This window comes from Channa argus, chromosome 14 (genome assembly GCF_033026475.1).
Source record: "Channa argus isolate prfri chromosome 14, Channa argus male v1.0, whole genome shotgun sequence".
Classification (NCBI taxonomy): Eukaryota; Metazoa; Chordata; class Actinopteri; order Anabantiformes; family Channidae; genus Channa; species Channa argus.
The window spans coordinates 2,113,287-2,141,243 of NC_090210.1; the positions used below are offsets into that span (position 1 = coordinate 2,113,287).

General features: G+C 40.3%; 1 protein-coding gene across 2 annotated transcripts in view; it reads right to left on the minus strand.

Moving 5' to 3' along the window:
- agap3 (ArfGAP with GTPase domain, ankyrin repeat and PH domain 3) overlaps positions 1-27,957 on the minus strand; it is a 107,730-nt gene that overhangs the window by 11,883 nt on the left and 67,890 nt on the right. For both annotated transcript variants that reach the window (XM_067473810.1, XM_067473809.1), the window contains exons 11-16: positions 26,093-26,264; positions 19,080-19,229; positions 12,991-13,146; positions 2,617-2,771; positions 2,067-2,157; positions 1,138-1,360 (exon numbers count right to left, since the gene is read on the minus strand). In XM_067473810.1, the coding sequence (XP_067329911.1) occupies positions 1,138-1,360; positions 2,067-2,157; positions 2,617-2,771; positions 12,991-13,146; positions 19,080-19,229; positions 26,093-26,264 (947 nt within the window). The remainder of the gene's footprint in view (positions 1-1,137; positions 1,361-2,066; positions 2,158-2,616; positions 2,772-12,990; positions 13,147-19,079; positions 19,230-26,092; positions 26,265-27,957) is intronic.

A 27,957-nucleotide genomic window follows, 5' to 3' on the forward strand; every position in this document is an offset into this window, starting at 1 on the left:
ATTTTTTGTACATTTTTAACATATTTTAAAATTTGACATTATTTTTGAGTATAACAGTAGCTACTGGAGCGGCAGCAACAGCAGCTGTAAAAAAAAAAAAAAAAGTAACTGGCTGTGTCTTTCTGTTGCCATGTCACTTTTCTTAACAAAGTTTCAAAGCTGTGATGTTAAAACAGTCTAATGCCACCAGGGAGACCCTACAGACAGTCTTTGCTGTGACAGACAGAGTGATGACCTGGCCCTGTGTGATGGATATGTGACAGGGCAGCTCGGGGCCTGAGGGCCTGGCTCTTGGGGTGGGGTTTAGCCATAATGGTGCGCTTAATTACCTGCACAGCCACACAGCAGGTCATTAGTCAGACCGGGACGCTAGGTCTCACCTGTCACCAAGAGATAAACAATCCTCCTACCAGATCTGGGTACCTCCGAGGAGTGGGAACAGATAAGTTAGGGCAGGGCCGTGTGGGGTAAGTGGCAAAGTATAATTCAAGATACATATTAAAAAGGTAGAAAACTACTTAGGATCCAAAAGTGAAAAAGTGAAACTCCGCTTCAGCTTCTCATATATGTGTTCAAGAAATATCACATACACTGATTTCGAGCAGCAACAATGCACTAGCTATGTTTTTAGATGTGGTTTAGATAATGAGATTTGTGCTTGATTACCACTTATGTGTTAGGTGACAAACTTGATGGATTTGGATCTAGTCAGGGCATTTATCAGGTAAGTGCAAAACAATGTCACGCACAACACTCCTCATGAATTATGATGTTCGAGTCAAGGTAGTGGAGGAACAGACACAGAAGCCAAGTATTGCTATGGTGGAAATATTAGTCTCATTATGTTGAAAGAGGCAGAGGAATAAACAGTAAATGCCAACAGCACTTACTTTGCATTGTCACCAATGTGTTCGGGGTGGACTCATGCTGAAACCTAAAGTACTGTGTTCTTGGCTCAAAAGACATTAACAGACCCCTGGTTCTTCTTATGGAGCAATTTCTGGTGTAAAATGCCTGTGTTGAAATGTGGATGGCTAATAAATGGCGGCTAATGGGGAGAAGACAGTGATGGCGTCTCATTCGATAATCTCTGTATGCTTCATTAAGCAACACCTTTATTTGCAGAAGCATGCTAACCTGGTGCTGTCGCTTCCTGGCTTGGTGTATCCCTCCAGTGCGCCCTCCCACACACTGTTGGCCATCGTGTTACCGATGGCCGTCATCACCATGCTGAGCTCCACTGGCCAGTCGTCCAGGTCCAGGGAGCGGACGCGAGACAGGTGGGTACCCAGGTTCCTGTGGATCCCCGAGCACTCAATGCACATTAGGGCACCTAGGTTCAAACTAGCCCAGTCTGGGTCTGTGTTAAAGAGGAAAGACAATGATCATGACAGTGAAAGAAAAGAATGGGACTTTAATTTCACTCTCCACGTATACACCAAAACTTAACAAGCAAACAAAGATTTTGTTCTTTTTACGGTGTGCGATTTATTAAGTACTAGCAATACTATACTGTAGGTTACTATAGGTATAATATATAACACTAAAGAGATTATAAACAATCAGACACATTAAGATAAAGTTGATGTATTTAAATTACTACAGATTAATAAAAGAACAGTTACTAAAGTAACTAATTTAAAACTTTAGTAACTTTTCATTTCTTTAGTAATTAAAGTTACTAAAGATAAGATTTAAATTATAAAATTGTTTAAAGACGTGTTAATATAATCTATAATATAATCTATATAGGAATGTCTTTTTATGTTTTCCTTTTTTCTGAAACCAAGTGAAAGTCGCCAGGTTCAGTTGTGCTAAACTGGCTACTCACTCTGTAGATTTGTTTTCCCGTTTTTTGGGGGGGGACAGAGATTCAACAGTATAAAAGATGGTATATGTTGCACAGATTGTAAAGCTCCTGGAGGCAAATGTGCAGTTTGTTATTTAGGATAAATAAATAAAATTCAAAGTTGAGTTTAACAATTCAAATTAAACGTGTTAACGCCAGAAGTGTTAAACTTTAAACCAAGATCATATCGGCTGTTGTGGTGAAGACTCATACTCACTGGGTGCATCACAGTCCACACAGAAGCTGTTCCCTCTCACGTTTCGAATGGACTGAATGGCCATCGCATCACTTTGGCTGCCTAATCGAGACTATGAGGAGAGAAAGAACACGTCAGCAGGGACTAATCTTGCAAGAGTAAGAGAAGGCCGACAATTAAAACTGGACTTGGCAACCAACAAGGGGAGGGAAAGAAGAAGTGTGTCAAAGTCTTAGGAAAAGACTGAGGCAGAAAAAAATATGAATATGAAAATGAGGTTGTGTCTTCCCAGTATGCTGACACAAGCCGTGTTTCTGTTCTGATGTCTGTCAGTTCTAATAAGAGATCCCCCACACTGTGGTGCACCTGTCTGACAACCTCCCACATGTGACAGCTTGAAGTGGGTGAAGAGGGGTGGGGGAGGGCACAGTAAAACTTGGAAAGACGAGGAATGAGCAAAAAGAGCAATGTAAGTGCAGCAGCGGATTTGTAATAACGACTAAGCTGTGGTTGGATCTAATTAGCAGCCCTGCCCACCTGGTCTTGATATTTCTTAGTTTTCATGAACTACCTTGTTCTTTATACTCTCACAAGACTGCAGGCTGGCAAAGATCTGGCTCTCAATTGCTTGGACCCACAGCTCCCTCTCTTCATACGTAGATGCCTCAAAGTTCCATGTCTGCCCCGTCAACGACACAATGACGAACTCAAAAGAATCCTCTTGCTCTGGAAAACAAATATAAACAATAAGTTAGTAATCCAGAGGTAAAAGGGCCCTTGAATGTTTGTGTTCCTCGGTGAAAGTGAATTCTGGGTTGTTTAGGCCTCTTTCTGCTTCACATCCATATGGGAGAAAATCGGTACCTGTCACCACACACTGAAGCGGCGAACATTAGCCGGAGCAACAGGCATGTCGGCCGTGCAATCTGACTCTGCAAGTCAGCGGCACAGCTCAGTGATTGAGACCCATCCATGCAAAAATGCCTGGTGGAATGGGCTTCTGTTAAACTCAGCAACATTCAAATGATCTCTTGGCACCTTCTGCGCTCCCTGGCGCTGCTGTTTTGTTCGATGAGGCCTCAAAATCTCTCCCTCATAAATTACTTCATTGCTCTCGGGCAGTGGTTTTAAAAGACCATCACATTTGACAATCACCAACACAGTTCTCTGACATTACAATTTCTACAACCATTGAGATTCTTTGTTTTGAGACACAAACCTCACTTATATCCACTGTATTGATTTTGGATACATAGAAATATCGTCACTGTCACTCTTCAAAACACACAGTATTGAAGGGTGACATGAAACAGATGTCCACAGCTGGAACCGAAGAATGAATGTCACGATAACGTCGTGTGCTCTACCATGACACATTAAGCATATGTCATAGTTGTCCGTGAAATTAAAATACAAAGCATAACTATGCAGATTTGCTTTGTGCAGGAGAGACCATGTCAAAGATACACAGTGAGTTCAAAATATTCACAAAAAGAGAAGAATTACTGCAGTTTGGATTTAGCCACATTTAAGCAGGTACACATACAAACACAGGCTCTTTTTTGCACTGTTTGTGTATTAGCTTTTTGAAAATATTGAACAATGCCTGAAAATTAGCCGGGTTACTAATCTAAACAATCTAAGCAGCGCGCTTCAAGTCTCGCAGGGTCCTTGAGCCTCCTCCTCACAATTGTCCTGAGCATATTTTACTTATTTTTGTCGTTTTTACAGTTTTTGGTTTGCACACCCATCATCCTCATCATCATCATGTCCTATCTTGGTCTGAGTGAGTTCGACAACATTAAGAGGCGCTTTAGAAGTGGTTTTATTAATATGAGATGTCCTGTTTAGATGTGCCTGTGAACACCTTGATCCCAAACATATCATATACAATATAAATGTGATTACTGACATTAACCAAAATGGTTTTGCATGAGGCCCCAAGTCACTCCCATCTACTCTCTGTGTTTAACTAAGATTTATGAAAATGTCACCTGCCGTTTTCAAACAAGAGGTCTGACACAACATATGTTCCAACACATGCTGTAATGCCTCTGCTGTTCAGAAGCAATTCATTAACTTCGTACTGTACAATGTGACTCGTGTAACATCTCCGGTCTCTGCACATGCTTGAGCACATAGCCAAATGATTTGTAATTACCTAATTATGTCTATGCAAATAGTCTTCTTATTTGCATAAACCATGTTTGGAGGACTGGAGGCAAGTAGACACAAGGGGCATGTTTTTCCCTGTGTAGGTTTGATCCTCTATGTTCTGGAAATAATTCTGCTGATAAGCTATTAGTGTGCTCTATTAATTACTCAAAGTGCTGATATCGTTTATCATTGGAAGATTTCTCACAAAACCCAAATTTTCATTGCACAAATACATTTACTCCTACTATAATCCAGTCTGCCATTTGATGAGTAAGGAGATAATTTAATGCTAAATAAACTCAAGAAATTATGGCAATCTCATCATGACAAGGTAATCCAAGAAATATTACAGCTTTTATTTATAAATCAATTTGCCCTCCTTCGTGCAAGACTCAGCCCAGTGCGGGTAAATGACAGGTGTCTGATGGACGCCGCCGCCTATGTTGCAATCCCTGTGCTGTGGAGGAGGGCCATCTCTTCAGGGGGAAAGCAATAATCCAATTAGCTAGACACCGACTTCAATTATCTGATTTAGTTTGTGAAATTGACTACAGGTCACAGAGAATCAATAAGAACTTGGAAGCCTCTTCATTTAGACGTATGGTGAAAAAACAAAAAAACAAAAAAGACACTTTCAAATGCTAGCAGGGATTAAAAAAATAAAATTCTTCATTTGATGAACTACAAAATGCCAAATTAAAGAAGCCTAAAAGCAAAAGACAACATAAGAATAAAAATATGGAAATAAAATTTAATTCGGAAATAAAACAAAAGCTTGTTTAATTATAATAAACAGAAAAGGAAATCAATTTTTTCGTGTCCAATATACCTTCAGGAAAAATACCTAATGCTTTTTATTATAATTTGTGGTTCCTACACTCAAATGTTGTTATACTTGTGTTTTTATCTTTTTAAAAACCTGAACAAAGCTAATTATTCTGTTGGCTGCCCAGGCAATAAATTGGAGGCATTAAAACACTTTCATTATGGAGATTAAAAAAGCAATGGATGGCTGATTTCTTAAACTGATGAGTATACAAAGGGGAAAAAAAAATCTAATTCTCCATGCATACTAATGCACCTGCAAGACGTAAGGTAGCCACTAAAGAGAGAGAGGACCATGTGCAGCAGGAATGTTTGTGTGCCTGTGTGTGTTACATGCAGCACCAGCACACGGATATTGATGCAAAGCCAGTGTGCTGATTCACCTCCCCAAGCCGAAGCAATTCTGCTCCATGTAGACATGATGCTGAGGTCAAAGTGTTCCTTCCATACTCAGTAAATCTAAGCATGAACAATGTGTCAAAGGTATCGCTGCAATCTTACAGAACGTGCCATGATGAGCTTGTAAAGGGGCCATTAGTGCTTCTGTTATTGCTCAATGGCTGCAGTTAGCAAATGGCTAGCAGAGGAACGATCACCTTGTCACATTAACATGAGCATTAACCTCCTGACCATATCTATCTGTGAGTACACGATCAACAAGTTCTCTCCAATTACAAATAAATTAACACAGCTCTGCCAGTGGGCGGACAAGGAAGATCACAAATTCAAACCCATTGGAGGAGTCAACCGTGAAGAATGAGCAAAATATGATTTCCCTTAATTAACATGGCATAATAAAAAGAAAATTTGAGTTTAATGGCCATAAAGCTACAAAGAGGCAGGAACAGATAAAGACACACATTGCCCGTCATTTACACAAAGCATAAAACTGAATCTCTCAGCTACAGAGGTTTATCTGATACTTGGTGGCTTCTTCTGTAGTGCAGGGAATAATTAATGTTTCCTTCGAGATGCAAAAATAGATGGTAAATATATCAGTAATATCGGGAGGCTGCAGTGGTGGTAATAAAAGGATAAATACTTCAAGTACTTTACCAAAGTACTACTTCCAATTCATTCCACTTTATACTTGAGGCTGGATACCCAAACCAAACCTAACAGAATGTGCCAGTAAATAACAGTGGGAATAAACCTTAGTAAATATTGATACGAATAATTGATCCATTTACTACACTTGCTCCGATTGTAGGGTCTTATTAGATACAGATGTTAACAGTACATATGCCAACACGTGATCTTGCCATTATAGTCAATATCTTGATATGACAAATTGTTATCAAAGGGACAAACTACTGACAATATTTACAATATAACCTGAGTGTTGGGGTTCATTTGGTGACATATAGCCACTGAAGTGAACTTAATATAATAATAATAATAATAATAATAATAATAATAATAATAATAATAATAATAATAATAAAGCATCAATTTATCTAAGCACTTTAAAAACCCAAGCAAATGATTTAGCTGTATTTAAAAAGGAGGATTTAATACTATCGCTAGTAACTAGTTTCTGTCCCTATGTCTACAGCTGCAAACCTTTATTGTCATGGTTACAGTGTACGGAGGGGTAATAAACCCATAGGTAAGGTTACAGAACATCCCAGTTTGGTTATGTTTAGGCAAGAACAACATGATTTGGTTTGTGTTTTGTCAAACTATTCTATACAAATACTTTATTGCTCTACATAAATCATCCATCTTCCACCTTCACTCCTGTCATCTAATTAAAACGCACATATGTGGTGCAATAATCTGTTTGCACAAACAACCCTGATGCATCTGACAAAAAGTATTGTTATCTTGTGTGGGATTTGAATGCAGCACTTTTCGTAGTGTTTACACAGTTTTTGTTAACACTATTAGACTGAAACTATTACCACAGGAAACGATCGAGTCCGTTTTCCACTACTTGACTGGCTGCCATTAAAACTGCCATTTTGGTGCTCAACATCTGAAGGTGTATGTTTGACCTGAAAGTGAAACTGGAACCTGAAAGTGTGACCTGAGGATGGTGATCCCTCTATTACTGAGTATGTGCACTGTCGAGGACCTGTGGACCAGATTAGCACCTCAGGGCTTTGGTGCTGAGCCCAGCTGTGCTGTCTATATAGCAGGCAGCAACACAGCGACTATTCTGTCTAACCCTCTCAAACACCTCTGGAAACCAGTGTGATGTTCCCTTGGAAAAGACTTAGCAAACATTTCTTGGCCTTGGGGACTATTTTTTTTTATTTTTTTTAAAATCCATTTCTGTGAACACTTGGCTGAAATGATGACACGGTGCAGAGGTGCACAAGGTGAGCTATTGTTTTGGTGAGTAGGATGTGTTGTGTTTTGTTGTATGCATGCATCAGGCAGTCACTTAAAGAAGTGCTTGCCGTTCCTGTGAATTAACGAGCAGTTGGGAAGAACAGGCCAAGGCGGTGCCATCTGTAAATGTCACAGGCACTGCTTGCTCATTTTACACATCATTAAAGCCAATATTCCTAACCTGTATCAGAGCAATCAGGAGCAGGCCATTACTGCGACAGGGGCCCCAGGGGAACCACGACCAAACTCAGAAAGAAGAGAGCACGGAGGGAGAGAGAGATAGAGCACACTCTTTATCTGACACACGTGTGCACACACACACGCGCGCGCACGCTTCTACACACTTTTACGTGCACACGCTCAAACAAACGAGGCGCACACCTTCCGACAATAACCAAACACATGAAATCAGCACCAATACCACTACCCTAATAGCTAGTGAATTTAACAACAGAGCAGAATGAAAACAGGACCAATTATACATGTATCTGTGGGCAGTGTGTATAGAGCCCAAATGAGAATCTTGTTATTCCTTTCCCTCTATACTGTGGTGCTCAGAAAGCTAAGCCATTACAAGAGTGGAGGCTCCAGGGACAGCTTTCGGAAATGAGAGCGAGTCGGGGAGTGACAAAACAAAGTATTGAGATAAACACCCACCATTAGCACAGGCAGTTAAACCTCCATTTCCTAATCCTCAGCTGGACTCCAGAGGATATTAACCCTTGGTTTACTACAGTGCAGGACAATAGGACACTGACTGTTCCACTCAATCAATGAATCAGGAAAATCCAAGATTTTGCCATGCATCCTTTTCTTATGATCTAAACCCTGGAGAGTGGTGTACAACAATTCACGGCCATAGAAGAAAACTGAGAGTGGAGTGAGTTTCAAAAAATGAAAGAACTAAGAGAAAATGTCACAAATGCAGAAATGCGGCATTCTAATCCAAATCCAACCAAGACATCTAACCTCACTCACAAATGGATGATTTTGACTAGAGAGGTTTGTTATTAGTTAACTATATAACATGGATATTTCTGATTATTTCAGCTAATTGATCAAAATTCTTCATCGTCCAGTAACTAGTAATTAATCCCAGTGGACTGATGTTATTTTTGTGTATAATGCTCCTCAAACTCAGTGATAGGTAAGTGATCATTTCCAGTGTTCTTCTCCTTTCACCTTAATCAATTCATTAAAACCTTGAGCTTAAACTATTGACGTACTATCAAAGGATTCACACATACCTGTACAGAATATGTTTTTATGTTTGTTTGTTTTTTCTTCTAATCAATAAACCGCTCTGAAGACTAAAGATTGTATATTCCTCATCCACTCAACAACAAAAAAAAAAAAACTATTCCCACTGTCCTTTCATAGAATGTCTTACCTTTCATGATCCACTTCTCTAAACATAAAGGCCACATATTCCTTGATATTACACTTCAGTGGAGGAGTACTTTTAACACTTATTACTATAAACAAAATGTTGACATCTATTTTTGTATCCTGAATTAAAGCTGGAGTACAAACAGTATTCCAGTATTTTGTGATAGGAATATGTTCCATAACTTTTCCTTAGGAGGAAGAGGAAGCACTGCAGTCCTGTGACACAGACGCACAGAACAGCGGTGGCAGATTCTGACCAATAATGTTTTTGGTGTGTAAAGACCAAAGCAAAGCTGTATCAGAGCAGGGACAGAGAGGGGATTGTACCTTTAAACAAGAGGTTTATTAACAAAACTTAAAATAGATTCAAGAAGTACTTTGTTGAAATAAAGAGTCTGTTCATCATAAGTTACAGTGTATTTGTCTTGTAGCACATGCAATGCTTCCTTTAGTCTGTTATCTCTTGATGAGACTGTAGGCCTCTGCCCAAAAATGCAAGCACAGTTTGATGAGATTGGGTTTAATTTGCATACAGCATTTAGAGAAACACTTCATCTTGTTTGCCTTCATTATATATGTGACATTAGCATGAGTAAATATCTTTATGCGTGAAAATCGGAAGAGTCTTTAACAATTTCCCTCCATTCCTGCACCTTCCTCTCTCCCTTTGGACAAGCTCGCCCCCCCCCCCCCAACACACAGAACAATGAGCGTTTGATACACTTTCTTTAAAAGAGAAATACATTAATGATGCTTCCTGACAGTCTGCATTAATCAGAGGGGGCTCCCCCTGAACACAACTCTTTATCGGCCATCGATTTTCCAGTGGGTTTATGGCGAGCGACACACCGAGAGAGCTCGTCGCCAGGCGGGTGCTGGGAAACACATTACGGGGCTGTCAGTTGTCTCGCCATGCATCCTGCATCATTCTTTAAGCACATGAGAAGTTCATTACACCACACAGCTCTGACAGTGCATAGGATATTAGGGACTGTGTCCACTGTGCACATCCTTAGTGGATGTATAGGACTGTAGAAATAACTGAGAGCCCGCGGACTATTCAAATACTGTGTTAAAATGATTTGAAATGCCTTTTTAAAGCCAACACAGGAGATTACAAGGGGGTGGATCAAACTTATTTTTAATCTTGAGTGCAAATGCCGTCTGTCATTCAGACTTTCACACTTAACTATCAATTTGTTGCAAAACATGGACCGATCTTTCTGCCACCTCAGCAACCACGTAGACCACTACATACATACTGCCATATTTGGAGATGATAGTGCAGTAACAGTTTCTCCAGGCTTCTGTGTTGTACATCCTACACGTCTCATGTTGACCAAGATGATTTTTCACCTTAAGATACTCGCACTGTTTTGATTTATGATGCTTCACAACTACTAAAATTCAATTTCAGCCTGCATTGCACGCCTCTGATTGCCCAGTAAATGAGATAAACTGATAGCAATTTATTCAAAGATCCCACCTCTCTTCTCCTTTTACCTCGCTCTCCTGTTCTTTCAACAGGAGACAACTCACATCCCAGACTTGAATCCAATATTTAAGTGATACGTCTGTATTCCAGAGCATTCAGCAGAACAGACAAGTTGATGCTAATAGAAAACCTTGCAGAGAACAAAAAGAAAGACGGAAAACAATGCGCATGTTTGACGACGTGAGAAAAAAATCCGAATGTGCCTCCTCCAGCCTGATTACAGACAGACTTCTCCCATAGGAACTACAAGAATAATCTTCGATTTAAAGACATTTGATAATGTTAGCCATCACTTATTTAAGGCTTTAACGTGACTGAGTAATTCTGCCGGGAGAATCTCACTAGGAGCTACATAAAGTCAAATAAAACTCAAGTAAGGGACATCTTAAACATCAAAAAAGACCCGTGTTGAACATATGCTGGGAGTTGCATACATATCATATCAAAATATAAATTATGATGACTAATCTTATGCGTCCCAGTATAACCAACACTACAGATGTTAATGTGACAACGCACTACTCTAACATTAAAACAGCACCACTTATTGCTAAGATGCTGATGATGTTCACTCGGAACAACAATGTGGTCAACAGACCCATTCAGACTTTAAAGAGAATCTGTCAGAGACCATGATAAAAAAGTATAATGATTATAAATGCTAAGCCCCATTTAGGAGGCGTCAATGCCATTGTTGTTGTTATCCAGCGTATCAATCATGTTGATTGATCATCGCACTCTGGTGACATCAGTTTTATGGCCTCTGAAATGCGGCTCAGTGTTTTCACAATGCCATCCAATTAGAGCACTCCATTCATCACTGGGCTGCAGAATCATTATTAATTGGGTGGAGAACTGACTGCTACTCCCCTGCTGAGGAGGACCACGGCTTCTGGAGATCAGGGCATTCATAGGATGGTGAAAGAAATGCGGGCTGTGCGGGGGACCATGTAAAAATACAACACCGCACACCTTCATGTACTTTTTTAGACATTTTCAATCAGAGTGCAGAACATTTCATAGTGAGTGGGAAACGTGACTTTGTTTGAGAATTCAAAGTAGATTTCTCAATCAGTAAGAGGCTGCTTTATATATAGTATATATTTATTCCGTTATCATTTGAACGTTTGATGAAATACAATCAAAAGCTTAAACAGGCTTTGGACACTCCCCTTGATCAGTCTGATAGAAACAAGGTAACTTAGCACTTGCTAGTTAGCAGTTTCTCAGATTTGGTTTCAATGACTGAAACCACCTATGAGAAATTTGGCTTATGTCCCATTTGCGAGGGGGTGGGGGTGATTATTTCATCTATCTTTATTACTACAGATTACATCTTGAAATCAAGAAGTAACCAGAAATGCACTGATTTATGCCATATTTTAAAATATTATACTCCTACTACTCCTCTTATTGCTGAGCTATTATGTAAAATTGTAACTACTGTATAAGATTAACTGTGTGTTTTCTCCCGTAGTTGTCTTTGTCCTTCTCTGTCTCCCTCTCTCTGTCCCTTTCTGCAGGTGTCCCCGGCTTTGAAGCTGTGTTTTCCAGCGTGCAGCTACTGGTCCTACCAACCTGCCTGATGTTTTGTTGTTGCTTTTTGTTGCTCTTTTTCTGTTCTCTCTCCACTTTCCAATTTACCCCAACCGGTCAAGGCAGATGTCCGTCCACCCTGAGCCTGGTTCTGCTGGAGGTTTCTTCCATTAAATGGAGTTTTTCCTCTCTAATGTTGCCCATGGTTTGCTCCAGGGGGAATTGTCGGGTTTTCTCTATACATCTAAACATCTTTATAATCTTGACTTTATTCTGTAAAGTGCCCTGAGATGACTTTGTTGTGAATTAGTGCTATATAAATAAAGTTGAATTGAATTAAAATGACCAAAATGTTTGACTGAATAATTAACTGTTTAAGAACCAACTACATCAAGTAGAACACCCTTCATTTGCTTCTGTTCATAGATGCAATTGTTTTCTTACACAAATCTGTGGAAAGATGCGTTGCCCAGATTAAACTGAGTATTTAGTGTCTTGTTAAAGTAAAGTCTCATGTGGAGCCATGTTGCATTAGACAAAAACCCACACTGAGAGAAGCGTGAAGTTCATACTCTCTTTATACTTTTGTTTATGAAATTAGCCTTAGCAAGAATTCAAAGGTTTAAGTACGTTAGCTGCATTGGTCATAGGTAAATGGTCAAAGGTGTACTCACATCGAGATCACAGGTAAATTTACTTCTGTTACACTAGGTTTGTAATTTGTGCCAGTTCTTTAAATGTCGTGTATCTAGCTTGTTTGTTTTCTCACAATCACACACACTCTCATACACTGATGGAGCTGGGGAGCTGCTATGCAGCTGGGCAACACTCACTGGGAGCATCTAAGCTGGGGTTCAGTGTCTTGCTCAAGGACACTTTGACATGGGACCAGGAGGACCAGGACCCGAGGATCGAACCAACAATTGCAAGATTGGTGGATGACTTCTCTACCTTCCTGCCCCACAGTTGAATAATTAAATTCAATCTTTCACAGAGGTGTACTTATTTTGATTGTATACTGAATTAGGTGGTGTAAACTCTCCTGTTTTGTTATACTAATAATAATAATAAAATGATTATATCAGGAATGGAACCGATGTAGAAAGGTCTCTACATTGGAATGCTAGTAGAAACGTGTTTCCCTTATAGAAAACGTGTTTTGTGTTTCAGAAGTTGAGAAAACTGTAGCAAATAACTATGTTGTACCTTCATTGCCTGCAGATAAGCCATCTGGCTTTGTGATGCCTGTGCTCTTTTTCCGTCTGTGTTTCTTGCGGTTAGCGTGAGGTGAAGGAGGTGGCTCAAGTTTAGGACTGGTGGCGTTGCTAACACTGGATGTCGGAGGATCACTCATTCCATTGGCTGAAGAGAGACACAGGGAAAAAGTCATTATTGTTTATGTTAAAAAGATATTTGGGACTGTTTAAAGTTACATTTCTTTTATGCTGTAAAAACTTTCAAAATTATATCTTGGATTTGTCCATTTACCAGGAAAAAGTCAAGAAACAAGCAAGTTAGGATTTATACTGTATATGGCATGTGACAGACAAAGGTTAAAACTAGCAGGGATGAAACCTAGAAAATGGAGAATTCAGTTATACATATTGCCAGGATCAACTCAATTTTTTGTAAGATTAAAAAAATATAAAGAACAGCTAAAGTGTTGCTGATAATTAGCAAGTGCCAATTTAAAAATTTAAACAACAATAATAAGGAAATGTCTACTTGAATTTGCCCTGACAGATCTGTAACACCATATTGATTCTGGGTGAAAGATTCAGTTTTGTGATCAAGACTGTAAATGTATCTTCCAGTTACTGCATTAATTGGTCACAGGCTGTAGCTGAGTGTACAGCATGGACCAAACTATTTATGACTATGAAAGCAAAGCACAGTATGTGTAACATAACTATAAAACAAAATTTTTAAAACTTTTTTAAATAAACGTAAAACTACTTTAAACACTGAACTGCCAGCATTACTTATAATATTAATTGGGCACATATTTCATTCCAAACTGAGAAAGAGTATGTACTACTATGTATGAAATAGATGAATCACCGTGAAACAACAGCAGTTCACACATGTTACAGGCAGAGTTCTCACATCCTAAAAAAAGTTGGAAACGGCTCTAAATGCACCAAAAGTAAGTGTGTGGCTCCGGCTTTAGATAGAATGAAGGACACGCATGGGGCTATGGGTGAACAAATGGTTACCTAAGTTAGCCTGCGGCAAAGCTCTATATATGACTGTCTAAAAGTGACAGGGGGCTAAGAGCCGGCTTTGTTTCTTGTAAGTGATTTTATAAATGTGATATTAACCTGTGCTACCGTTGGGCAAAGGAATAGGAGCGATGGGACGGTGGGAGGGGGTTGTCAGCTTGCCATCCTTCTGATTTCCCGACATTTGACATCACTTTCCCTTCTTTCCCCCTCTGGATGCCATTATGAATCTAGGAGCGGGGGCCAGGGGCCTCGGGGAAGCAGGGAGGGAGGGCCAGGAGATGGGCCCCATATTGCTCTCCTCTTACCACCCTGTGTGGTGCTGGCAGCCTCCTCCATTGTCTCCCATCAAAAGCTCATTGTAGTGTGGCAAACTCCATTCATTTCCCTGTGCACCATCCCAGCCCCAGGGGTGGAGTGCAGGAGGACAAGGGGCTCAGGGATTATTGCTGTTGTCGTTGCCAGTTGCACATGCTATAATGTGCTGCACTGTGCCATTAGCCAGTGTACAACATTAGGCCTAATTCGGTCATTACCTTTAGGGAGATGGGGCTGTCTTAGAGGAGTAAGATGGGCTCAGCAGGGGATTGAAGATGCTAACGCAATGGCGGTGGCGGTGGCGGGGAATCAGAAAGCCCAGGGATGCATTGTTTGAGCATAGGCAAAAACATAGGAGACGACACCTGAGACACATATTATTACGTCTGTACCCAACTTCAAAAATTCGTCATGACGAGTTTTGGTGTATACGAACAACAAAGGAAAGTCATTTCTGGGAGAAAAGATTTGTAAGAAGATCAGGGGCCATCCTTAGCAATAGTATCAGTATTTTAGTATAAATATGGTACTGATTACTTGCCATCACATTAATAAACATAACTTTGCTGCTTCTGCAGGACTACATTAAGCTCTCTGGTGTTTTGAATGGCAGCACGCAGCCACACATGTAGCAGCTTCTACTCGAGGCGTCTGTTTCAATTTCCCTGCTCTCTTACAACAGCCCCCCTGAGACGAGTCATTAGCTGGCTCAGACAGCTGGGGGCACAGGGGTCCTCCATGTGCCCCCCTCCCACCCTCTGCCTCCTCCTCCCTCTCCATCCCAGTGTCTGTCCCGCCAGCACAGCTCTGTATAGCGGGTGGAAGACTTGAGCTCCAACCTGCCTCCGATGTGACAGCCAGCATTTGTTTAATGTCGCTTGAGGTTAAAGGGGAGGGTTGCCCCTCAGGGGCCCCAACCGTGTCATAAACACCTCTAATTATCAATTTCTGCCCCTAATGTTGTGGAAAATGACCCTGGCCCTGCTCGTCTTGCACCTGAAACACCTACAGGTACAGCTCCCTTTGTCTGGGCCAATAAGTCTTTGAGAAATTTGTAACATGAAGGTCGGGGCAGGAAATCTGAAAACTACAGTAACACACCAGTGAGCAACGATATCAAAGCACCTAAGACCTAATGCTTTTACCTAATGTAAGGTCTCCTGCCTTTAAGTGCTTCTCAGCTCTAAACTATGCATGACTGCTAGATTACATTTCTTAAGTTGAGAATTATGAAGTTGGAACCAGACTCATTCTGCAAGCAGAGAATTCACCGTGGTGTTATTAACTAGCTGTTAGTGTTGATGGCCATCAGGACCAAGCTGGGTAATGAAGCACACTGGGGATCAGGAGTCTCTTTCCCACTCAACCAAGATCACCTGGGCTGCAGAACAGGTATGAGGCTAACCTGTGATTACAGTGTATTACACTCCCATCACCGAGATGACAGTTTAAACATGCTTCAGTATGAAAGCTGTGGGGGAGATAAAAGAGGGGGCTGCTAACAGCTTCCTGCCTTTACCAACACCACACTGACAATGAATGAGAATAAAAAAGGGTGAGAGAGAGAGAGAGAGAGAGAGAGAGAGAGAGAGAGAGAGAAAGAGAGAGAGAGGCTGAGGGAGGATGAAGAGGAGAGGGGAGTCATTTCATTGTTATTCAAGAGGCTCCGGGTGAGGAGCACTATGATTCCGCCAGGCCCCTTGACACGGCAGCCCTGCCTGTCCTCAATCAAAGCCAACGGCTGCAATTAATGGCAAAAATTAGAAACAATCACCGCCTCCCCCTTATTATCCTCAATTAGAGCGTACTAATCAAGGCCTGATCGCGCTCTGCTGCTCTCTCCAAACTAAATGTCAAACTTCATTACGGCCTGGCGTAGAAATCAAACGCCCCACATGCTATCACCTTCGCATCAGGAGGCCAAGGTATAAAACACAGTGCCACAAGAAAAGGCTATCTGTGCATTACCTGCATGTGTGCTGATATCCAAACGAAGAAAAAGTACTTCGAAATGAAAACAGTGGAGCATAAATATCATGAATGATACAGACAAAAAGGAGATGATGTGAACTTTCAAACTAAGACTACAGGTGGACAACATGGCATAAAATTTAATTGTGAACAATTAGTGTAAAATTACCACATTAACCATGTTAATATTTTGGATTAAAACTCACGTTGTAAAACTTAAAGGTAACACTGGTACTATTGTTTCCATTGTGCATTTATCTGCTGTTTCTTTCTATTTATTAAAAGATTTATGATAAAATGAATGGAAATATACAATACACAGTACAATATATGAAATTTACTATCACAGAGAAAATAATGCTCATATTTGAGGAGCTGGAACAAGGAAACACTTGCCCAAAACAATTTCAACTGAGTATCGAAATCGATGCCGATTCGTATTTATGATCAACTTATTTCAACTACAAAGTAAGTGTTTTTCACAGAATCAAATTCATGTTTTCAAAAACTAAAAAAGAAAGAAATTTCATATCTGGTAGGTACATCAAACATTTCCTTCTTCATTTTGCCATTTAGCTCGCTTTGTAACTCATTCTTAAGTTACTTTGGAAAAAACATCTGCCAAATTACGAAATGTTACGAAAGTATCTAACAACTGGGTAAAATATATATCTATATATCTATATCTATATATTTGTTTTTTTTTTCCTTCTTCCAATATTTATTTAATGTATTTGTTATTGACGGAGCACACTGATCGGCTGTACTTTGACTTTGGGAATTTGATCACACTTGATCATGCCTTCGTTATTGTCGCTAGCAATCTTATCCCACTGCTCTGACGACCGCTTGAGCCTATTGCTCTTGCTTTTTTAATTCAGATTCAAAGATTGAGCAGCGGCAAGGAAAGCAGGCTCTAAACAAGCATCCGGTGCATTAAGAATAGGTGCCCTTATGAATGCAAGCAATAGAAAAATTGGGACAGAATTTAATCAAAAATCTATGCTCAATATTCAAGAGACGTTACTACTTGTGCTTTCTGCCTTTGCTCAGTAGGTTTACAAATGAGGACATCCTTTAAATAATATGGAAATGGTTACATGGCTAAGATGCATTCATCCTCCAGTGAATCATCAATCTGCAGTTTTTGCATCTCAGAATCACATTTTATGTTAACCTGCAACCTTCACCAAGGATAATGAAGTGATTGGGCTTGGTTCAAGTCAATTCAAATGGCAAAACAGGAGCCCCCTTCGCTGTAGAACACCTTCTATTGATTATTGTAGGCACATTACGATGAGAGATAAGAAGGCTGCATCTCAATCAACTTTACGTTTTCTGATAGTCCAGTCACACGTTACACTACAGACACATTATCCTGTTTTAATTCAAATTCTTACCGTGTAAGGAGCTGGAAAACCTAGATTATCAGAGGTACAGAGGTTTTTGAGCTACAAAGACTTTGCTTTCATCAGAATCCCTAAACTGTCTGCACCAGCTACGCAACATATCGATCATTTGATACAATGTTTCTACTATTATTTGCAGCTCATTTGCCTCATTCAAGCTCATTTGTGGTTACCTTAAGAGTAGCATGAAAATAATTGAAGAAAATAGAATAATGGAGCAAATTGTGGATCTGATTTAGTAGAAGAGTGGATGCTGGTTAATGAGCTATGTTAATATTGAGGACTTTTCAGTTTACCAAACATGAAAATGGGAAATTTCTAGCCTCTTTATTTTCACAGCGTAACACTTAGGAATTCCTATTTGTCCGCTGCGGACTGACTGTCAAACACATACGCACAAACATCTAGTATGAAGCCTTTTTTCTCCTACACACACACACACACACACACACACACACACACACATTACAATACAGATACAAACATTCTCCGTGGATAAAACTCACATCTAAACAGCCACACATACACATACACAACACACCCTCACACTCATTTATTTGAGGACCCCACGAATCTAAGTAATTCTGCTTTGGGCATGCTGCTGATGGGAGACAGGGGTAGGGGGTGATGGAAGTGCCTGCGTCCAGGCAGAATTGATCGTTTGGCAGCTCCAAATGAGAGACAGGCTTGTCTGCGGAACCACGAGGGCCGTGCAGTTGGACTCCAGCAGCGCTCGTAAAGTGCGCTCTTTAAACTGCCGGGGCCCCTGGGAGCCCATGGGGAGGGGGGGAGCCGCCGCCGTGCTAATGAGAACTACCAGAGTGCAAACATGCATGGAAATGACTGTTATTCTGTTGATGTGCATTTAAGTGCTTTTTTACTGCCAACCACAAAGAGAGGGAAATAACTGGTGATGAATGGTACCCCCGAAAAGCATTCATTTTCCTGTTCGGAAGAAAAGAGAGAAAAACAGAGGAAGGAGGGGGAGCACAGAGTAAGATGGAAGGTAAAGACATGCATGGCGAATATATTATCTTACTTCACTCAAGTACAGTGACAAGGTGCAATGTGACACGGTGAGTGGAGATGCATCGATGGCAAAAAGTTAACCTTCACCGTTCCTCTCCTGTGAACATGCTGCTTCTCTTAAAGCGCAGCAGCCACAAAGGTCATAGCGATCACAACCCTGATCACATAATTGGGAAAATGAGTCTTGTTTTACCAGCTTGAGGAACTCGGGAAATGGCATCTGCCAGTGAACCCCACCTCAATATCACATCGCATTCATTTGTCCCTCGCTCAACGTTTTGCTGGTAACATAACGCATGATGGTGGATTTAAGAAGGTGAGAATGTAGAAGGTGGGGGGCTCTTACAGGCTCCGCTGGTCGTACTGGTGTTGATGGCTTCATTCCACTGGTCGGCGCTGGACACGGAGAAGGAGCGCTGGTGCATGCCATCTTTACTGCCGCCAAACGCTGAGCCGCCCGTCTGGAGGGATGTACTGCTGTTGGAGTGAGGGGCACCTGGAGAACAAATGACAGGGACAAAAGCATTAATCCTGATTTCTTAAGTATGAATTTTTTCCACCTAGTCTGGCATCTTTAAACGACAAAAAACTTCTGTAAAGAAGTGGTAATGATGCAACTGGGTTAACAGCTTTAAAGTAGTTTCTATATTACTGCAGTGCTGCTGCCACCTTATTTGTGCACGTCTTTCAGTCAAACAACCCCTTTCATGCAGACACATGCAGAAACCCTCTCCCTCTGCCTCTAATTAGCCCTTAATTAACAAGATACACTCTGAACGCTAATTATCTCGCCTCATCCCTCTGACTGCCACATCGATCACCACTGGCGTCAGCAGGCGTTCTCTCCCTAACTTCCAATCAGGCGAGCCACGGACGCCTGGCTCTTTTTGCTAATTCATGGGCTAGGCTGCACCATGTGGCGTCCTTCCCTCCTGTTCGCGAGCAGTCGCTGCAACACGTCCTAAGTAGTCTGACAAACTCATCGATATACTCATCGAGTCGAGTGAGCGGAATCAGTGAACAGACCTGCGTCATAAAATTCAGTAATTTGTGCAAACGTGGTTTTATTACAAAAGATGAATGTAACAATGTTTAAGGTAATTTTATTTATGAATAAAATCAGCAACCAGAGCCATAAATTTTCACTGTGCTTTTCCTGCTGCACAATTACATAATAAAAACAATCCCATTTATTGAAGTAAATAGATGTTGCTCTAATATACAACTGTTAAAATTTTTGAGATTTTGTTTTGATATTTTCAACCATACATTTTCATTTTACAAACATCTCTCATCAAGGTCTTTTATTCAATAATTAAAAGAGAATTTCAGTTTCTGATTGAGGTGACAATAACAGAAAATATAGTGTGCGGGTCGTGTGTAAAGTAAACTAAGCGGCACGGGTGCTTGTTAGGATAATATGTCCTTCTCATTATCTAGAGTAATAAGTGTATCAAATTCACATAATCATGTCTAATTAGTATCAGTAATTATCTTGTTGGGCCCAGGAATATTAATCTTCAGGTCCCAGAGGGGAGGGAGCAGAATCGCAGCAAGAATGGGAGAGAGAGCGAGGGAATCACGCTGAGGAGCACAGACTAAATCAGCATGCTGAAATCAGAGTGGAGGAGTGGGAGGAAGTGAGGGAGGAGGAGGAGGGGGGGGGGGGGGAGCCGTGGAGTAGGGCACAGAAAAGGAAACGTGAAACTTTGTTTTTTAAAATGTGATGGATGAATCGCACATAAAATAAGCTCACGACTTCTATCAAAAGGCTCTAATTGCTTGCGTCATTACGGAATTTAAAAAAGTATTTATGTATTTGATTTTTGAAACGTTAAAATATGTATTTGTTTCGAGTCAAGACTTCACGTTACTCCGATAATCACCATCATCACTGTTTAAAAAGGTACAAGCAATTTTTTTTTTCTATAGCAGATTTTTTTTAATCAAAAAGTTTGACTTTGATAGCCTGAAAGAGAAAGAAAAAACTGTCAGCTAACTACAAGGCAACTTCGATTGATATTTAAAATTCAACAATCATGTCTAATTGTCAAATTGGATGCTAATGATTAATGAATTATACATGGCTGTATCCATTAGTCCCCAGAGACCACTCCTGCATAAAGGGGAGGATAATGTAATTACAGTGGAGAAATAATCAGCTTGTGGCATTAAAAGAGCACTGTACTTGCAGCTCCAGCCAGGCCTGACTCCAGCACACATACAGTTGTTGCAGTTGCACTATGGTGGACTGACGGTGAACTGCAAACCGAGGGTCAGAGGATCAGGTGTAATACTAAATGTCACCCACTTCAGTGATGGCCAAGTCCAAATATAACTAATACAGTAAACGTTTAGAGCAACACACACACACACACACACACACACACACACACACACACACACACACACACACACACCCACACATAATAATATTAACAATAAAAAAAAAAAAATAATAATGATGATGCAACGGAACAGTTTAGAAGTAAAATATTAATTAATGACTGCAATTTTTTTATTAAGACCCAAATTTAATAATACAGAGCACGTGGGGCCTCATTTTGTAGCATCTGTAGAACAATATGACATATATATTTTTGTCATGATAATTCAAGAGGAATCCAGCCATTTACACTGACACTTACTGAAAGTGAATCTAGACATTACTTTAATAGAGTTCTTTCTGCTACTTTATGTATTAATACACTACATTTCTGATGATTAAGATAAAGTTACTAATTACTAACTAAATAAAACATTTACATACAAATTTTATTTTTTTGTTTATACTATAAATATTTTTATGATTAAACTGTCCAAGAGCATTTAGTGAGAGAATTAGCTCCGCAAACTGATACAACATTAAAATCCTTCTTACAGCTTTATACCCAAGTATTAAAATATTTATGCAGTATGTAATAATAAAACAAGAGTGTCACATTTTGCTGAAAAAAAAATAAATAAAATAAAGCCACTGTGCTTAAGTTCTACTTTTATTGGGGCTATTTTTAAATTGTGGTATTTTTACTTTTACTCGAGGTTTTGAATACTTCTTCCAACGCAACACCTACACCCACATTATCATAAGTACATAATCATTAGCAGGTCCAAATTGTACTTTTTCATTATAAAAATGTTGCTAATTACCTCCTATACACTGTTAAAATTAATGGAAACGTAAAAAGCGCCATTATAATTTTTTCTGTATGTGTAGCATTGTGTGTATGATGAGATAACTAAAGCCACATAGTGTGTGTACTGCAGGATATCCAGGGCTGGGGTGTTAAGTAGAGGCGATGGATTAGCAGGGAGCAGCACTGCCTCGCTTCTCATTTCTCTTTAGTCCGGGCCGTCAGTGGGCTGATGAGCCGTGACGAGGCCTGACCCCTCCGTGGAGTTGTTGCCATTATGTACAAGTAGTGGGATAATGAAGCATTCATGCTAATGTAGGCTGGGCAGCACATCGTCTGTGGCTCTCTGTAATCTACTGCTATCATCACGACCAACACAGACGCCCTCCCCACCCCTACCCCATTCCCCACTCCACCTCTGATACTGATACTAGTCCCTACACAAGTCCTTCAGACAAGCTGCCCATTATATACTGAAATCTTACATAAGCAATAAGTAAATATTGTAACACTTGTATATAAGGCATACGACCCTAGTTTCATAAGGTGATTTAGTTTTTCTTTATTTCCTTTTATTTACTTTTCCTTGAGTGTTTTAACAATGTAGTTTTGAATATGCAGGTGAAGATTGCGGACATTTTCAGCTCGTGCTGCACTGTTACCACAAATATAACAAAATCCTGATGAAATTTTTTAAGAGAACAAAGTAAAATAAATAAATAAATGGAAAACTGATAAAATTGATAGACAGATCCTGATAAAACCACTTATAATTGCACTGCGTACTCAACTAAGGATACTTCTGCAACGCAATGTTGAAGAGTAACTAAGCTAACGGAAAAGAAACTGAAATTTATTTAGTAAAAACACTGAATGCAGTGTCCTTCATTCACATATTTGTATATAAGATAATCACAAAACAACCAAGATCCCACAAACTACAATTAGTTGAAACATTTGAAACTAGAATTAGTTGAAACATTTGAAACTAGAATTAGTTGAAACATTTGAAACTAGAATTAGTTGAAACATTTGAAACTAGAATTAGTTGAAACATTTGAAACTAGAATTAGTTGAAACATTTGAAACTAGAATTAGTTGAAACATTTGAACACCATGTGTTGTGAGGAAGAGCATATGAAAGCTATTTGGTGAGTATCTGGAAAGGTTGAAAGAAACAACAAAGTGCTGGATAAATAGTCATTTGCATTAACAAATTACATTTACAAGCCTTTAATAAATCTACTCAAAAAAAAAAAAAAAAAAAAAAAAAAAAAAAAAAAAAAAAACAGGCTGACACTGCAACAATTTCATCTTTATACAATTAATACTGTTAGAAACAGATTTAAATTGCAAAAAACCAGGAACAAAATACAACGCATTTGAGTGTTTCAGACAAAAACTGATTTATAGCACCCACAAGCCCGACGGGTGTCACGTTAGCACTGGCGGCGGCCTGCTAGTCAGCATACATGTGTCCACTGGTTAAACAGTATTAAAACCCGAGGCTGGAGACGAACTGTGGTGCAGAGTGAGGAGCGAATGAGCTCAACACTTTCCTAAAATCTCCACCTTCTCTCCTACAGGATTGATTAGAAGTGACTGGGCCCATTAATACTTTGACACAATGTATCTGTCGCTGGTGACACGGCAGGATGTGTGTTAACAGGGAGGATCATATTTAAAATGGTTCCGCTCAGCACCCAGCAAAGGAATTAAACCTGGTCGCTCGGCAAAGTCGTGGGCGCATGCGTTCTGTCATTTACTCTCTGTCTTCTCAACCTCTCCTCTTCATCTTCCCATTTCCCCCCATCCACTCCGCCCCTCCTCCCTTCCATCTCTATCCCTCTTCTCCCAGTGATTATAAAGGTCTTTAGATCTAAGGAATGAATGAATTACCAAAGGCAAAGACAAGGCTTGTGATTTGGATGCCGTGAATGAAAAATTACCCCTTTGTTCCCTTCATCAATTGCATGTCTAATGAAATCAAAATCCCGATCGCATAATCAGAAGAGAGTCCTCCACCCCGAGAGAAACCTGATGTGATTTGTAACCTTTCTTTTCCTAAGTGGAGATTAAGGCAAATCTCCCTCACATTGTTCCCTGATACACAAATAGATGGCGACTGAAAAGCTTGGGAATTTGTCATTGAGGAGTCTTTTCCAAGAAAAATGAACAGTTGGAGTAAACAACTTTGTTGGTTTAGGAAAAAAAAAGGAACGAAAGGACAAAATAAACCAGTTGGTGCTTTTCCACCCCCAAAACCCTGTCTGGCCTGTTTTTAGGAGCCCTTTGTCTGCCCTGATGACTCCTCTCAACAAAGCACACAAGGTTACCAGTCTGTGGGACGCAACAACCTCCATTCAGTGTCCTCTGATCTGTAAACTCCTACATCTTCCTTCTTTTGACTGATTAACCTGTTCAGTGGTGACAGCACCTTGGCCAGGTTTAACAGTAACCTGCCTGGACAATGCTAATTGTCTCCGTTGACCTGACTTTGGCACGGTACCCAGTCCCAGCCTGTTAGCTTTAGCCTGAGTGGTGAAAGCAGTGTGTCCATTTTACAGCCGATGAAGGACCCCGCCTCCCTCTGGGGATCCCTTTGCTAATTAGGATTAATTACTCTTAATCCTAACCCCTAAATCCAATCACCGGCTTCCACTCTATATGCCTGCCAGCCTCTCTGCAGCCTCCAGTGGCAAAGCTCTCTGGGAAAAGAGCTCTATTTTTAAGCTTAACATGTGGAGAAACCCTGGCACTGTGCTTAGGACCGAACTGTTTTTGCTGCTGTGGCCTCCTCGTCACAGAGGATGGAAATTATTAGGTCAGTGTCATAGTCCCGAAACAGTCCAAGATAACTCTAACCCTTAAAAATTTGGTTCAAACTCAATTTTTAAATTCCCTGTTTGGTAATTTAACGAATTAATAGATTCCTCACATAAGCTAATTAAGTCATTATCGTGTATACTATGAGAAATCTAATTTGCATGAATGAAACATATGGAAAGCGGATAATTAACCTGTTGGGACGCATTTTTATGATTAATCACAAACTGAGGACACAGAAAATGAGTAGAGTGATCAAAGGCTCATTGAGTAACCATTATATATTTTACCTATGATGGGTTTTCTCTGCTGGGTGTTGCCCTTTTCTGTACCATGGCAATGCTTTCAAATTTAGTAATGTAAGTGGACATTGTTACTATGTGGTACTTTTACAAATCTCATCAAACAGATACAAATCTACCATCATTTTACCAAAGAAAATGTTTGGACACTGCATTGGTGTTGCTGATGAATGTCACCATTTCCTAAAGACAAACAGTTCAACCTGTCCATGAAAAGTTTAAAACCCTAAAGTTTGACATAATAAAAAACAAAACAAACTTCGAATCGTTTATCAAAAATATTGGAAATTATCTGCCAATCAATCAATGAGCTAATAAATACAAAATATGCTGTATCAAAGAAGAGACGACTAAAAAGGTAACAAACTTCGGCACAGTTTTGAATTAGGGGATTTAACTTTCCTAAATGTGGACTTTGTGTCCAATTTATCATTTTAATTAATCCAAGTTTGATTACTATAATATTTTACACGATCATATTGCTGAATTAAAGTTTTATTAACGAAACAAATCTTTACAGATAAGCTTGGATTTTATTTTACTAAAACCGATGATTATTATACGCTGTATTATGCTTTTTTTAACCACAATGAAAAGTCTGCGGTTCAGCCAGGCCTTACGACAAACCCAGGATATTTTGCTTCAACGGGACCTCTTACGACTTGTGAGGGTAAAGTTAGCACCGTGCAGAGAATAGTTTGAAATGCAGAGCTTTCTGCATCGTAGCTTTAAAGCCAGAAAAAAGACCTTCTAACATGTCTGAGACACATACATGGACAAACACTGGATGGCTCTCAGACAATTAAATCAACTTTTTGAGGAATGATTTTGATGAAAGTCATCTCAGAACAATTAAGTAAACAATTTTCCAATACCTTAACTTGTTGAGTTAATTAAATAACACTAAAATAAACATTTACATATTAAACTGAAGATATGATGTTTACTTAAGTTTACCTCATTTGTTGATAACATACAAGGTGTATCTGACTTATAACTTTCATTTATGCTAGTAAATGTCTTACAATGTGATCTGTAAATATGGCTTCATCGGTGAATTTGAGCTTTAGGCTCATAAGGAGATCATAGAATCCCACCTGTATTTCCTATGCCAAGCTGCAAGGTGCTGCGGTCCTTAGTCAGCCCGTTGGTTTTGGGACTGGCAGTGGGGGCAACGGTGGCCACCGCTCGGGGTGGTCGCTTTCCAGGAACCTTCACTGTGGTCCTCAGCAAGTCAATCTCTTTACCGTGCACATTCTGCATGTAGTCCTAAATAAAGTCAAGAAAGAAAAAGAACGTGACAACAGTAAGTGGTCTGCACTCTACACAGGTCGGGGTCCAAGTATTTCCCTCTATTCAGGGAACCGATCACCCGCAGTAGACGAACAAGAATCCAGGAATTATGGAAGAAAAACAAATTAAAAGACTATTCAATTTCCATCCCCATTAGTCACAACCCATCTTAGACCTTCCACTAAGTGTGTGTGATAGTGGAAAAATGATTGTAAAGCCATTATACATCACCTGTGCCCACGCCGTCTCTCCAAATAGCGAGATGTTCGGCTTAATGAATGCAAACAGTCTCATTCCCATTCAATTTGGCCATTTGATTTGGTTTAAAGCGACTACGGCCTGAATGTGGGAAGCCAAGGTGAAAATCATTGGTCTCAGCAGAAAAAGACCCAACTAGAGGCGAGTTCGGCCTTTGCCGTCCCCCCACCGGCTCCTCTACTTTATTACTGTGTCATAAAGCACTCATTTCTTTCCCAAGCCTCCTCGCTAATTACCCAGTGAGCGCTCTCATTTCATTTTATTGCTGGAATTAACAGCCAGATCGAAGCGTGCAAAGCTATTAAGATGTGTGATTAAGCCACATTCAATTAGTTTCTACAAACAATTTAATTGATGTAGCAGATAGAATTAACAGAAGGTGATTGTGTGGATGGCTTGGCTGACTGCGAAATTAAAGGTTCCCCTCTTCCACTCTCAGTCTGCCTCCCTCCCTCTTTTCTTCTCCCCTCTCTCCCCGTCTCAATCTCTCTCTTCCACTTTTCCCTTTCTTACTCATTCTCTGCTCCAGTGCCCAAAATGAGCTCAAGCTGTAGCCGTGCTAATGTAACTGTCTTCCTTATTTCACCTCCCTCCCTAAGTCAACAGATTCATAGATTCATAGATTGCCCTGATGACCTGTAATAGCTGTAATGATCAAGAGATAGCCCAGTTTAGTCAATTATATACATCACTGTAGCACAGAGCTGTGCTGCTAATAACTGCTTGTAAATTAAACCACTAACACAGTGTCAGTGCAACAAGGCCACACACACAAGGTTCACGTCTAAATGTTGGGCTTGTGTTCAAAGATTCAGCTGTCTCATTAGACACCTGATCTTGCAGATATCTTTCGGTTTACTGTGTCAAATTTTATCCAAACATACCCAACACAGGAGACGGAGAATTGGGGAGTGACAGGAGGAATCAAAGGGATTTTTGAGGAGGCATTTCGGAGAGTGGCACCGGGCCGGCGAGCTGTCTGCTGCAAGCCAGCCGAGTGTTTAAGAGGTATTAGCGGCCCAGTGGGATTCTGACAAAGATGGATGTGGGAGGCTGGTCAGGCTCTGCTGCCATGCAGTGAGAACCATTATAAACACAAGCCAGCGTGGAATCTGGGCGCGGTGGGCACGCAGCAGCACAGCCACATCTCCATTAGCAGGCACAGGAGATAGACGCCACAGGGGGCCACAGATGACCGCTGGGACACCCCGTTCCTTAATACTAAGCTTAAAGTCCCAGATTTAGCCAATACAGCCAGTGCACACGTTGACGCGCCTCTGAAGAAATCATGAGTGTATAAGGTTGTAATCCAGTTGAGTGTAGCAATGGTAGTAAATAAACGTAAGCGCATCAGGAGAATTGCGCTCAGCGGTTGAAAAAGTCCCACATTAAAACCTCCAGCGGCATGCTC